We start from the raw sequence: 17,975 nt of genomic DNA on the forward strand, positions 1-17,975 counted from the left end.
AACACTAAATAACACTCGGAAAATATTTGGCGGCTTTAAAGTTGTTAATTTAATTGTATTATTAACATTTCGGCTACTTAGAACAGAGTACTCATCTTAAATATTTTTCCAAGCATTGTTCATTACTTCATACATATAAGTCTAGTAGGTGTATAACCTGTTGATGAGGTCATTTGAAGGAGGTAATGTCCTTTAAATCATTTTCGTATGAGAGTTTGTTTGAGTTGTTCGTTCAGTTTAGGATCACAATTAGTCAAAATGAGTCGAAAATTTTTTGTTGGGGGAAACTGGAAAATGAATGGTGACAAAAAATCCATTGAAGAAATTGTTAAATTCCTTACATGCGGACCTTTAGATCCAAACGTTGGTGAGTACAGACTAATTGTAAATGTGTACCGGTTAACTTGAATTGTATTCTTTAAAAGTAGACTATAATAAAAAAAAACTATTCATCCCTGTTATTCGAAACGCGTAGTGGTGTTAGAAAAATGAAATATTTCCATAAAACGATTTATATAAAATTGCTTATAACAATGGCTTAATTTCATAACTTGTAAATTCCTGGTGAAGACGTTTTGGTTCTAGTTTTTATTTATTGAAATAACTGCCACATCGTGAAAACGTCGGTATTTTTTCAGTTCTTCCAAATCGGTGGGTGTTCGGAGGAGGTATTTGTAGAGAAATTATAATTAGCCAAACTTAACATACGCCCGTAGATCATAGAGTTCATTCAAACATGGGTCTTCCAAATGTACCTGATAAGAGGTCCAATGTAAGCATTATGCTTATCATTCCTCATCAAATACCCAGTGAAAAAAGTGGCGAAAAAGTACCGACGTTTTCACTGATAAGGAAGTTGAATAAATTTTAATGTAGTAAAAACTTCTGTATCAGTTAAAAATTTTTTTTACTCTGCTGTGGCAAAATTTACTCTTAAGAACGCTTTTTATTATTATTTTTTCTCCCCAAGTATATTTAAACATGATAAAAGATTTTTTAAATTACTATTACTGCTACGAGGTAGCAAGGGTTATACCTAAATTCTTTCTAAATAATTCCTGTGAAGAGTAAATATTTTTTATATAATGCATTGTTTTTCAGGGAAAGTACCAGAATATTATTATTTCTTAATGGTATGATGTAATTCATTTCAGTACAAGAAAAACTTAAGCCGACCTAATAATTAAGTCATAATTATATACTGTAGAACAGTGTAAATATAATGTACTATTGCTTCTATCCTTAGCATATAACAAGGTAAAGATTAGTTCCCAGCAAGGTGTAGTTGAAAGTTAACATAATCGAACAGTAATTAATAGATATTGATGTAATTTGAAGTATACTTTAATTATGCTTGAACTTATTCATTAATAATGGAGATCTTTTGTCAGAAACTTCCACCAGAGTTACAACCCTTGTAAGTTATACAGTACTTTCTCAAAAAATTTAATAATTCAACAATGTATAAGTATAATATTATTTATTGTATATAATTATGGATTCAGCTAATAGTTGGACAATTTAATAGTTAAGGTTAATTAATTATGTTGGTGAAAATTAGGTTATGTTAACATACAAAGTTCAGTATATGAGTTACTTAACCCTAACCTTGACCTAAACCTAACTAAGCTCAATTAAATATCGCTTAAACAAAGTTATTTACTCTGTAAATAATGTATATATTGCACTTAACATAACCTAATTTAGTTCTATCTCATTTTATTTTAATTAACAAACTTAACCAAATTATTAGTCAGAATTTAATGTACTTTGCATTCTTCAGTGTTGATGTAACAAAATTTCTGGTGAGGGGACTGTTTAACTTAAAAGGACATAAAAATTTTCAATTGTAACAAATAACTTAGGTCCTGAATAAGGTATATTCCAAATCCTCCTCAAAATCAAAGGCGAGTTCCTAATTGTAAATAATTAATATATTATTTTGTGAACCCCTTTGCTTTACAGAACCTATATTTTTGACTTTTAATCTTTTTTTCTTTGTAGAGGTTGTTGTAGGTGTACCTGCAATTTATTTGGAATATACAAAGAGCAAATTGCCTGGTAATGTTGCTGCATCTGCGCAAAATGCATACAAGGAACCCAAAGGAGCATTCACAGGTAATTATGTATGGTAATATTGAAATTTGAATATTAATAGTATTAATTTTATTACTTTGGTATGTAGATGAAATTGCAGCCAATTTATACCTGAAATTTGTTTTAAAAATAAAATGTATTACTTTCTTTGAAATATTACTTACTCTGCATTGTATATATAAGTTGTATTGGTTGGTCATGCTCTGGCTGTATTAAACATAAAAATTAAAAAAAAAATCCATATAAACAAATACAAGACACGTGCTCCAGCCAGGCAGCTGGAAATCTCATGAGAGAAAATCCCCTTTGGGAAAACAGTTAAGTACCTGGGAGTAGTCCTGGATAAACCTTAGCAGAACATGTTAAATTTGTGACCCAAAGGGCAAAGGCCGTCAGGGCCTCGCTGTACCCAGTACTGAACAGTGCCAGCCCATATCCACTGGCGACCAAACTGCTCATTTTTCGGCTATACATCCTGCTGATTCTAATGCTTACCTGGCATGGGAAGCTTTGTTGAACTTCACACTTCAAAAGAAATTAGAAGCTGTCCAAAACATAGCATTGCAGGCAATATTTGGGGCTCCATGGTTACAGAAATGTCACTCTTTGCTATGATGTGGGACTGCACACTTTATCAGAGGTGGGGGTAGCACAGGCGTGCAGACTGTTCAGGAGAGCGGCCATGTCCAAACATGGCCATTTCCAGGACATCTGCGAGAAGACCCTACTCCACAGGGTATAAGAAAACTGCCTCATTCCATATTAAATGAACCACCGTGAAGAGGCGGTATGAGAGTCAGAATATGACAAATCAGCATTAGGAGCCTGTGTATCATATAACCTATAATTGGAAACAGTGTGAAAATTCCGGCCGTGAAAGTGACAGTGTTCACAATTAAATTTTGTTAAAACTATAAAAACCTAGACAACACCCCACACCATCCCACGAAGAGACCACAATTTAATTCAGTCAGCATATGCGACTCCCTCCGGAGAAGGGGGCACATTGCTCCCTCCAAATAACTAGGGCCCTGGTAGGTGTATTTCTGCTAGCCCATAAGGTGCTGGTACCGAAAGGACGTCAGCAGATGGACAGAAGGGGAATCACACCGGGAGTACTAGGCTCAAAATCTTTCTCCCACAGTCAGAACCAGTAAATAAATTTCACGCTGGCCCATATGGATAGGAATGCAAATTACCAAATCCGTCCATAAATAAAACTTAACTGATGAAACCCGCCCAATAATAGAAAGATACAGCAGCAAGGGACATGTCTAGGCTCTGCGATCTGTAGGGAGAAATATTGAAACTCCCGCCATTCTTGCGTTCCATTCCATATAAACAAGGAAATTGATTGCAAAAACATTGTAAAAATTTAGAACAAATTTTATAGTTTTGTGTGATTCTTGAAAAAATGAACAAAACTGTCCTAAAATTGTTTCTCTAGCACTTGGAGTAATTATTGTAAAACACAAAATATAGATTTTTAGGTTTTATGAACAGTAAATGGCCAGTAATCAACAAAATTCTTTTTGCTCGGAGTATAATTCTGAGTTATTCTAACACCATCTGTACGTGAAGAAAAGTTAAGAAATTTGACAGAAGTTTTTTTATTAAAAACAAAACATTATAGAAAACACTGCATTTAGTTTTAAACTGAAATAAGAGTCAGTTCAATATTTGAAAATGCCTAGAAAGAAAATTTTTATACTTTAGGCTTCGAAAGTGTTCACCTTTGCTTCAAATATACCACTTACAGTGATTCTTCTATTATTTGAAACATTTCTGAAACTGAAGACACTGGACAGTTTTGCTAGGGAATTTTCTTTTGTCAAGTTAATAAACTGAAAATTTTAAGCTGCCTACATCAGTTTTAATTTTGGGAAAAAAGTTCACTGGCGCTAAATCATCTACTGGTTTGATTTACAAGCTTCAGGTGTTTTCTTTTGACATTTCATTCAAGATAATACTCATTTGTTATCTTTGCCTTTTGAAAGAAATTCATTGTGAGAAACGCCCTCACAGTTGAAAAAAAGTGTTAGTTTAACTTAACATTCGACCGCACTTATGCTTTTTTTGGTTGTAGAGATCCTCCTTAGCTCTTGATTCTGATGTCAAAGAATCTTAGCTCTTGACTCTGATGCCGTGATGCAAGTCAAAAGCTTCAGAAGCTCTAGACTCTTATAAATTTGATTTTTTTTTTGCTCATGAATCAAGTCTGGAGATACAAATGTGGCTGCAATGCAACTCGTACCTAAAGTTCTCATAATTTTGTAGCAAACTGTGTTGAAATTTTTACTTCCTCAGCTACCTCACAGACAGACGAACGACATTTAGAACAAATAAATTCCATATCTTATGTTGCATATATTTTATTTTTCAAGTTTGTCCATAAAATTAATGTAAGTATGGATCATTGTCAAAGTCTATAAATGCTCATAAATTATGATATTCTTGATACTGTAATTATGATTATGATTAATTTATAAATTGTGTAAAAACTTTATTACCCCATTCTCCCATGTTGGTAAGTTTTTCTTTTTACTTAGTTTTCTAAGCTTGATTTGAAGGGGATTAGGTTTAAAGGAAATGAAATGTGGAAAACTTTTTGTGTGAAATATTTTTCAAAATTTTGACTAAAGTTTCCTTTGGGAATAGAATGTAATTTATCTGGAAGAATTATATTTTAAGTTATAATTAGTAGATTATATTTAATTTACAGTTTGCATCACAAAAGAAAGAGCTTGTCTTTAAAAAGTTGTAAATTTGTATAAAGTTATATAACTGCAACATCAAGGTTTACAAAATCAAGTTTCTACCAATTAACAGTATTTCTTTCTGTCTTGTTTCAAGCTGCATAAACCTCAAGAATCCAGTAAACCAAATATGAAATTTCAAGAATCTAGGAATTTTGGAAAATTATATAAAATGTATTAACTTGTTTTCTTGGTAGTACAGTTTAAGTGATCTGTAATTTCATACCATCAGAAAACATTTTTTAAGTGCATATTGACAGATAAAAATAAATATTCACTAAACAAACACCATTTTTTTTTTTATTCCCTTAATGAAATTTTGGATATTGAAATTGCCCAATAAGAAAATAGGCAAATAGTATTTTTCATATATCATTGTCCAAAATTTTTACAGATCTCTTTCAAACATTATAATAACATTGAAAAGAAGAGAAATATATGAAACTAATTTTTTTTTCCAACAATTTGTTTATTAGATATGACTTCATAGAAAAGCTTTTTTCTAATAAGAAAAAATAGTTTCTAATTAGAATTAATGTTCATGTTATTAAGATGTTCATAATCTTTTTATGTTGCATGTCATCTAATACTCTTCTCGTAGTGTTTTTCTTCTTACTTTTACTTTTTCTAATATATATTTTCACTATTTTATTTTCTGTAAGGCATGTGGGTCTGTCACTTATTTTTTTTTTAATATCAGTATACTATCACTGAACCAGTCTTTCATTCAGTTTGACATTTCATCTTTATTCCAGCAACATTTTTAAATAATTTAAATATATCACTTTTCTTAATAATAGCAAAATATAGTGTTGATTTTCTTTTGTCAAAAAATAAATGAGATATTTTTGTTGTATATTTCTGCCACTGAAGGAACTGTATGTGAGGTCATGTGTTCATATTGATATGTCAGTTTTATTGTAGTTTCTGTAATATTGTGATGAAATTAAAAAGTTTCAAAAAATAATTTTATTTTTATTCATTTTGGTGTGATAGTAAAAGTACTAAAACCATTATTGGAAAAGTTATAAGATAAGATTATTTTATATATAATCATATATATTTGTTTAATGTCAAATGATTGTGAAAATAAGTAAATAACTAGTGAATTTCTTTGTCTTTTATAAAACTATAATTTCAAATATTTACTAATATTATATAATAAAAAATTATCTAAATTTTTTTTTTTTATTCAGCATTTAATTATTTTAATTGTGTATAAATGAAAAATATAACACGTAACAGTCAGTTTATCTATGATTATATGATTAATTTTTATTACGATTATACATCTTTGTATTTTTTTTAAATACTTTTTTCTTCCTTGATAGAAAACTACCATAGATTAAATTATTAATTTTTATTATTATAAAAATTTTCTGTTCTAGTGTTTGTATTAGTTACTTGAAAAAATTATTTTTCAATTAATAATTGTTTGCAAATTAATTGATGACAATCGTGAACAAAAACATAACAAATTTTTTACGATGGTACCCAATTTGCTGTAATTTCCCAGAAGTCAATATCCTGAATTTGGTTCTCAAATTTTTTCCCCATATCTTTATTTTTTAAATATAGATTTGTAATATCATAAGTGTTTTAAAATCATAGATCTAAGGAATTATTCTTGACTAAATTTGTAAATGAAATTTTTTCAATCTAACCATTTATTTTACATTTACTTAAGCATTAGTATTGTAACCTTTTTGTAGATGCCTAGCCAATTTGAATGGATATTTTCTCTTAAAACTGTTTTTCTTATTTTTGGTACGCTCCTCCTAAAAAAATATTTTGCATCACATAAATTATTTCATAACTTGCTGCTGGTGAATATTGTAACCTTTTTTATAAAATATAAAAAAACATTATAATGTGGACAGGTACTAAGATGAAATTATTCCAGCAACATTTTTCAATAACTCATATTAATAAAAAAATTACAAAACCAAAACTTTGTAAATTTTATTTTATTTTTATAATTGTATCTTAATACTGGGACTGAAAAGTAAACATATAACTTTTAATTTTTAAAACAACTTTATACATTTTTATTATTATAACTTGCTTTAATAAATTGGTAAAGATGAGAATTCAGAAATAGAGTATAGTACTGGTGGAGCCATATTTTCAGATGATCAGCATTTTTCACATATATTAGAATTCACATTTATGATGATAGAGCATATACAGTGAAAAAACATGATCATGAATTACATAGGACTCTCGCTAGGTTTTCATTATTTTGGTAATGTATTTTAATTTTAAAAGATTTAACTTTTTTTAGGTGAAATAAGTCCTTGCCAAATTAAGGATGTCGGTGTTAATTGGGTTATTCTTGGACATTCAGAAAGAAGAAATGTATTTGGCGAATCAGATGAGGTAAATAAAGTAACAAAATTTCATAACTTATAAAGTAATTATTTTTTTTTACCTTCTTGTGTAATACATGTTCATTGTAGATGTGTTAACTTAATTCTGAATATATAGAATAGTGAATGATTTGCATGATTTTATATTATATAACAATGATTTTTGTATTTTATATGTTTAGATGTCATCCACATGTGTTTACTTAAAATTACTAGCTTTTTAATGTTACGGCAATTGTAATATGATCTCCAAAGTGGTTGACAAAAATGAGTTTGTTACTTTGCAGTTTTTTTACATGTCCTGTATAGTTGTTACATAAAGTCCCTATGCCCCTATGCTTTTGGTGTTACACTCTGTCATTTAACTGTTAGCTCTAACTTAGTATATTGATACAGTTGTGTTGATGATACTGACATACTTTACCTAGATAATTCAAATAAAATACTTTAGGTATTGTAGCAACTCTTTAAACTGAATACAACTAAGCTTCTCAGTTTTTATAAACACTTATTTTTCTTTCACTCGCAATCATAAACTGCCATTTGTTACAACCAAAAATAGTTAACAAAATATGTAGAGGGCTGTGGCAAAACCTTTCCACAGGTGTGGTAAGTTTATTTCCAAATAAAGAAAGTTTTCTAAACCTCCAGACATTTACTTGAAGATTTTAGAACCCTCATTCAGACACTGTTTTTTTTTTCTATTCCTGATGTATACGTTGTAATCTGTGAACAATAGGCAACCCCAACCCTACGCCGGCCCAGTGAGATGGGGATTATAAGTGTGGCATATAAATGAGATGTAGGCTTATAAAGGCTCATACCAATTTGAGGTGTGTGATTAATTGAACTTTCTGTTATCATTCTGTTATTCAGATTCATGTAAAACTAATTTACTTTTACTAGGATTCATATATTAAGTACCTCACTTATTTTAACAGTTCTCTCATGAAGAACTGAACAGTATGTAATAAATACCTTTCTTTTTTGATTTGATGTACCTGTCCATCCCTTTCTATTTTCTTCTGACTTGCAATGGAATCTTGCACTTTAATCCCTTGTTATCTCTACTGCTTTTATACTACATTTCTTTTTAGAACAAAATTCACTAATTGTTAGTGTTTTAATAGATGACCACTAGTATTTGTCATCTTTTAGTAAGATTTGCTATTCTTTAGACATCCCTTGTAATGTCACCTCTTGAAAGTCTTTATTCTTTGATAAATTTCCTGGCTTCCATGTTATTTATGTTTTATTTCCACATAAATTACATCGTAGAAGTACTTTTTAAGAATTTCTTTCCTTGTCTGAATCTAGAATTGAATTCAGAAAAAAAATGTTCTTATTTGCACTATTTTGCTTTTGATATCATTTTTATTTTTTCTATACTCTAAATTTAATTTAAATGAGAAAATCCTGAGACAGCTAGAATATTGCATTTTGCTTTGTCTATTTACTCATTATCTTACTTTTTATTGAATTTAATTATTTGCTTTGAAATCTATCCCAGTAATGAATTTATATCATACACATCCTTGAACCACTCTCAATTATGTTTGTTTTCAACCAAAATAAATCATCAGTGTGTAATGTATTTACACCTTTTTATTTTTGGTAATTCTTTGCCACAGACTGTTGTTACTTTGCTCTCAAGTTTTTCTTTTATTTACTTTTTTTACTTCTGTTTACAAATTAAAAGCAATGGAAACCAGCTGCAACCCTGTTTCATTCTATTCTGCACTGCAGCTGGACATACAGTGGCTTATACACACATTTACCTGATCCTTATACAGATTCTTTTAACTTTTTTCTAAAATGTTCTCCTAAAAAATTTTCTATTCTACAGTATTAAAAGTACCTATTTAACTTATATAAGTTTTTTGAAAAGATGAAATCTTGTTCTAGCTGATTAGAATCTGTAACTTGTAGATAATGCTTTAGAAGTGGATGGATAAATTTATTTATTATTATTAATGTATTATAATTTTTTATGTATTATATATTTATATCTATTTGTTTGTATGTTTATTATTTATATATATTTATGGACAAATGATAATTTCTTACTTATCATGTCACACACTCTTCTATAACAGTTGGCTGTAGTCTCTTAAAACCGACTGTTTCTTTACAGACACTACAGTAAATAAGTATTTTAATAAAAAGTTCATCTATGCTAGAAGAGTCTGTTTCAATTTTTCACATATAAAATGACAACATTTGTAAATTTTTCAAATTATTTATAAATGTTCGTTTGTTTCAAGTGTTATTTATTCTTGATCTTCATTGTCAGTACTAGAACAATATATATTAAGTATTTTTGTTTTGTTTCTAGTTAGTAGCTGACAAAGTGGGACATGCTTTAGAAGTTGGGTTGTTTGTTATTGCGTGCATTGGAGAAAAGTTAGAGGAGAGAGAGGCTGGTAAAACTGAAGAAGTTGTTTTTAGACAGATTGAGGCAATCTCAAAGAAAGTATGCGACTGGTCTAAAGTTGTAGTCGCTTATGAACCAGTTTGGGCTATTGGGACTGGTAAAACAGCTACTCCTCAGCAAGTAAGTTCTAGCATTTACAAATTATATTATAACTTAACTGCAATACGAGGTCTGTTAATAAAGTAATGAGACTGGTTCAGAAAAACTTTATTTTCAATCCAATTATACATGGACTCTTTATCACCTTCAAAATAGTTCCCTTGGGAAGCCATGCAACGCTTCAAGCAGTTTTCCCACTCTTCATAGTAGTGTTGTAACTCAGAAACTGGAATATCCTTCAGATGGTTGGTTACATTTTTTTTTTTTATGTTTTCTACTGTTCCAAAATGGTGTCCTTTGAGGTGTTATTTTAGTCGGGAACAGGAAAAAGTCACAGGGACTCAAGTTAAGTGAATAAGGTGGTTGAGGAACTACAGGAATGTTTTTTTTTTTTTTTTGCCAAAAACTAAGAGTGAAGTGTGATAAGGTGCATTGTCATGATCCAACATCCAGTTGTCTTTAATGGCTGGTCTCACGCAGTTACCTCTTTTCTACAATCTTTTATGAATTTCTTGGTAAACATATTGATTTACAATCTGTCCTGTAGACAATGCCATTACTATTGAAGAAATAAATTAGCATGATTTTGATTTGCTCATTTTTGGTTTTTTGGGATGTGGTGAGTTTGAAGTGTGCCACTCTTTGCTCTGGCATTTTGTTTCTGGGTTGTACTCAAATATCCAAGATTCATCACCAGTATTAACATCTATTTAGAAAATCAGGATCGCTTTCAATTTGCTCTAGATCACTGTATACTTCCATCCTGTTGTTTTTCTGTTAAACAGGTTTCTTGGAACCAATTTTGCACAAACCTTTTTCATGTCTAATTCATCAAAATTTGATGGATTGTGGTATGGTTCAAATTCAGATGTTCTGCAATTCTGACAGTTAATTGCCGGTCGTACCGTATCAAGCCTTTGATTCACTGAACATTGTTGTCTCCTTTTGATGTTAACGGTCTTCCAAAGCATGGATCATCTATAACTGATTTCTGGCAATCTGATAATGCTATAAACACCTAAAAACTTGGGCTCGTGACAGAGCATCATATCCATACGCACTTTTCAATTTTGAAAAACTCATTTCATGAAAGGTTTCTCATGTGGCAACAATAGACTAAAAATATTACCTTAAATAAATCAGCTGTTCATATAACCATATATTTACTAGTAACTTTACAGTGTTGCCACTTTGGCTACCAAAAGTCTCATTACTTTTCAGAACTTATACAATATTTTTTATTTTAATGAACAATAATAATATTTTATCTCTTACTTTTATCTACATTTTACTAATCAGTATATCAAATGAGGATTCCTCAGTATAAAATTTATATTTATCAATTTATATTAAATTTAAATCATTAAATTTAATTTACTAGTTCGTTAAGTTTTATAATCTACCTCATTGACATTGTAGTGTTTATGCAGTGGTTAAGATAAACAAGGACAAATCTGCAAATATGAGAAAATCTTAATATAAATATTTTATAAATTAGCATAAAAGCTTAGTATAAATTTAATCATATTATTGATTAAACAATTCTTTGATGAAGAGGAAAAAACAGATAGATTACGTCACCTACTTCAGTCATGAGCTGTTCAAATTGTTTCTACATGTGAAGCCAAGTTGGTTATGCTCTAGATTGTGTGTTGATCACAGCACTGCCGATCAAGTCTGGGTGCAATCTTAATTTTGGTCATGCAGTAGTAGTGTATACATACTTATTTAAATTATGAATTTCTATGTGAAGGATAGAAACCATACTGGTGGCCAGTAGCTTGATTGGAAAAATCAATGCATGATTCACTGAGTTCATGTTTTAATATTAAATATATTTCTGTAATATTAAAAAATTCTTCGCTTTACTGTTTAAAATACTTACTTAGGAAAAAGTGTATGATTAGATATAGATAAAATTACATTTAGAATGTATGATTGCAGATTGCCTAATATGTAAATCATAAATATAGTCGCTGGCATAATTTGGCCAATTTTAAAGACTAAAGTATTAAACACAGTTTCAAATAATTTTGTATTAAATTAAAAATTTATTTCATGAAGGATAACAATTAAATCTTATTTAAATAATTATCAAATAAATATTAAAATATATTACATAGGTAGACTATAAATACTGATAAAACTTGTAGCAGTTCATGATTTTCAAAGCAATAATTGGTTCAGAGCATCACAAAAAATGTGTATGTAGATCGTACAAATTTTATTCAAATTTCTTAATGATAAAACCATAGTCACAGACAGTTGGAATAATTTTGCTAGCTGTTACTATCATCTTACAGCGTGTCTTTGGTACATGGCTCTGTTTAATTTATGAATCAACTTCTACATTCTTTCCTATTGATGGCTGCACAATAAGCTTAATGGTCAGAGCGCCTAATCAGGGGTAAAGCTGCTTTTCCTAATCCTCTCTAAAAAGTACTCTTATAGCTTCTACTACTACTACTACTACTATGTACTGCTTTGATAAAAATATTTTGTGATCTGAAATGAAATGTTTGGATGTTAAGAACTCTCTTTATTTGTTAATTCATATGATATTGTAGAAGTCTCCACATATCTAGTACATCTTTTTTGATTGAGTACCCTATAGGCAGTTACATAGCTACATCCTTTGTTGCTGTAGTGAGTGTGCCTATGGCTTGGATTACATATACAGGGTGTTAAGGTTAAAGGTATCTAAAAGTAATGGCCTATATTTAAAAAGCCAGTTGTAATCTCTTAAACATACTGGCTCAATCTACTTGAAATCATCTTCAAGATTGTTCTGTGCATTCTAAAGGTCATATTGGAATATGCATGCACTGGCAAGCCAACTCGCAATACAATAGTCAGTTGAGATGTGGACCATACAACAAAAGGGTCAGTATGTGCTTTGGTTAGCAGAGTGGAATTTGATCCTCCTACATCAAAGTCTATTCATCAATGGGATACAAATTTTAGAGACTAGAAGCTTGGTTTCCCAAACTGGAAATCATCAAAGAGTTTCAGTTAGTGATGAGAATGTGAATCATGTATGTAATAACATTCACTTCCAGTCCTGGACAGGCAGTTATTCATAACTCAACATTCTTGAAAACTTTGCTGTTCTCAGATTCCTGCAGGCTTCAGTTTCCAACAAGCTGGTGTTCCACCACACTTTCATGGAGATATTTGTCATGTTTTTGAACATTTTCCCCATGTTGGATCAGACATGGAGGTCCAACTGCTTGGGCGTCTAGATCTATAGATATCACTCCTTTGGTTTTTTTTTTTGCTTGGGATTTATTAAAAGTTGTATATACCAGGAATAGTTCCAAGATTTTTGGATGAAAAAAAGTTGTTGAAGCTGTTTATCTAATAACACTGCAGATGTTCCTAAACAATTGACAAGAGTTGGATTATGGTCTAAGATGTCTGCTAAGCTATAAAAGGTGCACACATTGAACTTGATTAACCTACATTAAAACTTGTATTGCTGCATCTATTAAGAAAAAAGAAAAATTAAATTATATATACTGATTCTGCTTAATATAAGCTGTTACTTTTGGCTACCTTTAGTTTATATTTTAGTTGGACTACTATTGTTGTGAACAAGCTATATACTCGCATCACTTATTCAAATAAATATATTTTTGGAAGACTTCAGTTATTGATCATTCCCGCACTATTTGTGTTGAAAGACAAGTCTTACTACCACTGTACTTAAAGAATATGGTGTACTCATCATAAAATTTTGTGCATCTTGTAGCATTTTTAATCCTCTCTTCTCCTATCCTCTTTTAAAATCACAAATCATTATCATTTCTCAAATCAAGTTCACAGCCCTTCAATACTCCCCCATATGTAATACATGTTCACCAGTGGTATAGTAGCTTTTGAATTCCTGACAATCTTTGTCAAGGTGTCAAAATCCTGGGTCATGACAGGTAATAAGTGATAAGTGTCAGCTGATAAGTTCTTTGCTTTGGAAAGTCCAGTGAACTCAGGGCTGTTGGTGGGTGGCAAGCATTTCCTAAGCATAATCAATAAAAATATCAATGACAACTTGCTATATGCGAGTGCATATTATCATGCATTATTTGACATACCATTGTATATATTTTTTTTTTACAATGTACTATTTGAAATTTTGGTTGTAAACTCTTTTGAATTAAGATTTTGCAGTAAATAGCAGTCACACTAACACCATTAGGTACTCTGTCCTTAACAAGATCCTGTTTATCATAAGCAAAAATAATTTGCCTTCACTTCGATTGATTTCTTTGGTCTCTGAGAGTATAGAAACCAAATACACACAGCTTTGTAACTTCAGGTTTAAAATTAATCAGTAGCAATTACTTGATTCTTGAACTGCTCACTTTCCCTGTGATTATGAGTAAGCAGTTCTTGTACAGTTTGGAGATGCATTTTTTTGCTGTTTATTCAGTAGTTAGTGCCCATCGTGCCACAACCCTTTTTTTCTGCAATATTCTATTAAATTTATAACAGTCAGAGCACCTACCTTTTTATCAGGATTCTAGGTGCAGGATTCTTTTACATTTTTATTGTTGCTGTAAGAAAACTGAATAGTGGTCCTTGAAAAACAGAAGCCAATCCAGTACTTAGGAATTTTATTAAAATTTTGTCAGATGTAAGCCATTCATTGGATTAAATACATAAAAAATTTGCGTAGTTTTGTACAAAAGGCAGAATTTTCATTAATTTGGTTTTAATATTTTTAAGAATTTTGTTTGGTATTGGTAATAGTAAAGAAATGTAACATTCCAACTTGCAGCATTGTAGCAAACGAAGCTTTTTCATTGTAATTCAAGATTGACTCAACCAATCGTCATCAAATTTTTACATGCACAACTTTAGATTCAAAAATACAGCATATCTAAATTTCAATGAAATTGGTTTAGTAGTAGAGATTTTTGAGCCTCAAAATTTTATACATAGGCATGTGTGTGTGTGTGTGTGTACGCATACGTGTGTTTAAGGAAACCTCAATCTACATAAATGGTATTATTTTCATACTCCTCATACCTTAAAACGGAAAGAGAATTAATTTTCACCTTCCCAACCCCACCATGTGATAGATAGGATTACCTTACTTTTTTCGAAAAGTCAGTAAAAAGTATTAATAGAAAAATTACTATAAAAAATTCTCATGTCCTACATTGTAGATGTGTTTTAAAATTTTTATTATATTTTAACACTTTTGTTGTCTTATATTTCTGTTTTTCTTTTAGGCTCAAGAAGTTCATTGCAAGTTAAGAAACTGGTTTAAAACTAAGCTTGGAGATTGTGCTGCACAAAAAATCCGTATTATTTATGGAGGGTCAGTCACTGGTGAAAACAGTAAAGATTTGGCAAAAGAGAAAGATATTGATGGTTTCCTTGTTGGTGGTGCCTCGCTGAAACCTGAGTTTGTTGACATTGTTAATTCCAATAAACAAACTTGTTAATTACAGCAACCAGTAACAAAAATGTCAATACTGGTTGTAAATTTAATAGAGAAAAATTATATTACCACATTCATTTAATGTTTTATTTTTTCACATATATACATAAATTTTTTTAATTTATTTTATCAAAAATATTATTTCTTAATTTTTTCAATAAGACTGAGATAAATTAATTGTTAACTAAAGTCATAGTGAAATATATAATAATAAATTGATAAATTTATATTTAAATTTATTTAAATCTATTGATAAATGTTATCCATTTTTTTTTTTTAATAAAGAAAATAATTTTTTAGATTTGTGTTTATTATAGATATCTAAAATTCACCTTTATTACAAATATTAATATTTTAAATTTATGAATTTTGATAGAATGCTAATTATTGGCCTGTTTTCTATTTTAATATGCCCATATTGTAAAAACAAATTAAAATATTTTAATAAATTTTACTTTTTTTTATAACTATAATACTGTTTCATATTATTACTGGTACAAATAAACTTAATTTTATATTATTAAACTTGTTAATATTTTGAAAATATATACTTGTATTAATAGTATGTTGAAAACTTTTGTGGATGAAGGTAATGATTATTAAATATATTTTATTACCTCTACAGTAACATTTAGTTCACATTTTGTTTTTTTTGTACGCCTTACATTAAATTTGATAATTTTTAACTTGTTTAAAAAATAATTTTTTTCAGTCGTATTGCATTGAGTCACTAACTACAATGGATTTTTGCACTCTTTTAACATATCATAAATTGTTCTTTATATGATGTTTTCGAGGTAACCTAAAATAAGTTTTTGATTTCAAACAAATCTAAATTTGTTGCTTTACCATCTGTTGCAGTCTTTTGAATCGATTTAGTTATAAGTGACATTAATCAAGAGTTGCTTTCTTTGCTAGTAATGAAGTACACTATGCACAGAGCATATTTCTTGTAAGGCTGAACACAATCTGCCTGAAATTTCATTGGATGTGGTCTGCTGATGTGCAGAAAAAACTTAGTGAAGAAGGAGAAGGGAAATTATTATTATCAGTAGAAAGCCTGGGATGGGTTGGTTTTGAGGGTATGCCATTTTTGAAAGTGACTAGCGCTACCTCACAACAGGTTGTGTACAACAAGTACACCTCAGAACTTCAAAAAGAAAAAATGTGAGAAGTTCCCTATAAGCCAATTAAGGCTACAAAATAATGAGAGGCTATATTTTTAATTACATAACTGCCAACAGAATGTATTTAGGGTGTATGTATGTATGTTCCATAGTAGCAACTGAACAGATTTAGATGTATGAGCCCATGTTGGAATCCTTATGTTTACTGGAGTGTCATGAGATTTGCCGGTTGAAGCACAAACTTCAATGAATTGAATTAATGAACTCTGAGTCTATTACTATGTTAACTGGATTGAAACTGAATGATTCAAATGAATAATATTACAAAAATAAAAGAATTAAATTTACATTTAAAAAATTGGTTTAATAATAATAATGAGTTTCCCTTGAGGACTACGTGTAAGGTTAAGTGGTGAAGTGATGCAAGCATGTTATGCGAGGCTAGACCATTACTTTCATCACAATCAACTGGTAACAAACTGAGTGGCCCTGGGGTACTATTTTGGGAGTTGCAATGGGGTTCACTTATATGCAAACAATCATCCAATTTTCAAAAAATGAGGTATTCCTGACTTTTACATACATTATGGTACACTCTTGATCTAACAGATCAGTTATTCAAAAATGTTATCTTTGCAACCAATTTTCTGACTTTGAAAATTCAAAAGGGGTATTTTGCAGTATAATAAAAATCAAGATGGAACCAAAGCAGAACAGAAATTAACAGATAAAATCACCTTGTACTACACTGAGATCATTTTGAGGCCGCCAAGCTCCTACAAACTGTATTTTGGAGAGTACGATGACAGTATGATTAGGTAATGCTATCTGCATTGTATAGAGTTCACTGTTGTCAAATTTGACAACAAATTTACAAGGACAAGAACTTTACAGGGGTAGGGCAAAGTGGAATGGCATATGCTGCCACAAATATTGTGCTGGGCTGGACTTGATGAACTACAAGGGACTACCACAGGTAGAGCTGTCATAGATCTAAGCACTCATCTTTGCAAAGGGCCAGGCCTACATTGCATTGAGTCATGTGAGACAGTTCGAGAGTTTAGCCATTAGTTGTTTGGATCCCAGAAAATTGCTGTTTGTGTCTCAAACTTATAATTGCTTGACAAATCTGTAAGTTTAGATAAATGTTAACAGTTTCCTCATTTAGCTCTGTATGTTAATACGTTATATCCATAAGTTTCTGAATTGTGAATTTTTCTCTAAAAAGTATTGAATAATAAAAATTAAAAACTTAAAAAAAAAAGAAAACAAGGTATGGAAATAATGGACTAAATGTCGTTATACAGTATTAAATAAAACAATGGGTAACCAATCTGTCAGTTTTAATTATAAATATATTTTTTATGTTTTAGAAGTAGCAGGCTTTTAAGGTTGTCATTAAAGTTCTCATCAGGTTTTAACAGCGATAAGAAATTGCAGTTTGGGGGGGGGGTGGCTCTCTTGAATAGTAATTGTCCTGTATTTAAGAACTCAGAATAATTATTTTAAAGAGCCTCCAACAGCATTTAAATATTTTTGCTGGACAAAATTATGTTGATGTAAGGCCTGGTGAAAACTTGATTTATGGTGTAATTGAGTTTTACTAAATTTTATGTGGGAAGGCCACTCCTACACCACAAATAATAT

General features: G+C 30.2%; 1 protein-coding gene across 1 annotated transcript; it reads left to right on the forward strand.

Moving 5' to 3' along the window:
• The first annotated feature begins 161 nt into the window (after positions 1-161).
• Tpi (triose phosphate isomerase) lies at positions 162-15,392 on the forward strand. The gene is made up of 5 exons (XM_075355628.1): positions 162-367; positions 2,005-2,118; positions 7,138-7,232; positions 9,558-9,776; positions 14,990-15,392. Exons 1-5 carry the CDS (start codon positions 208-210, stop codon positions 15,203-15,205), a joined length of 804 nt encoding a protein of 267 aa, XP_075211743.1. The 5' UTR covers positions 162-207; the 3' UTR covers positions 15,206-15,392.
• Positions 15,393-17,975: the final 2,583 nt, after the last annotated feature.

The sequence above is a fragment of the Lycorma delicatula genome, chromosome 2 (assembly GCF_047948215.1).
Source record: "Lycorma delicatula isolate Av1 chromosome 2, ASM4794821v1, whole genome shotgun sequence".
NCBI classification, from domain to species: domain Eukaryota; kingdom Metazoa; phylum Arthropoda; class Insecta; order Hemiptera; family Fulgoridae; genus Lycorma; species Lycorma delicatula.

Coding starts and splice junctions, on each gene's coding strand:
- Tpi (XM_075355628.1), top strand. CDS start 208: ATGAGAGTTTGTTTGAGTTGTTCGTTCAGTTTAGGATCACAATTAGTC. Junction 368..2,004: donor ACCTTTAGATCCAAACGTTG/GTGAGTACAGAC, acceptor TTTTCTTTGTAG/AGGTTGTTGTAGGTGTACCT. Junction 7,233..9,557: donor TATTTGGCGAATCAGATGAG/GTAAATAAAGTA, acceptor TTTTGTTTCTAG/TTAGTAGCTGACAAAGTGGG.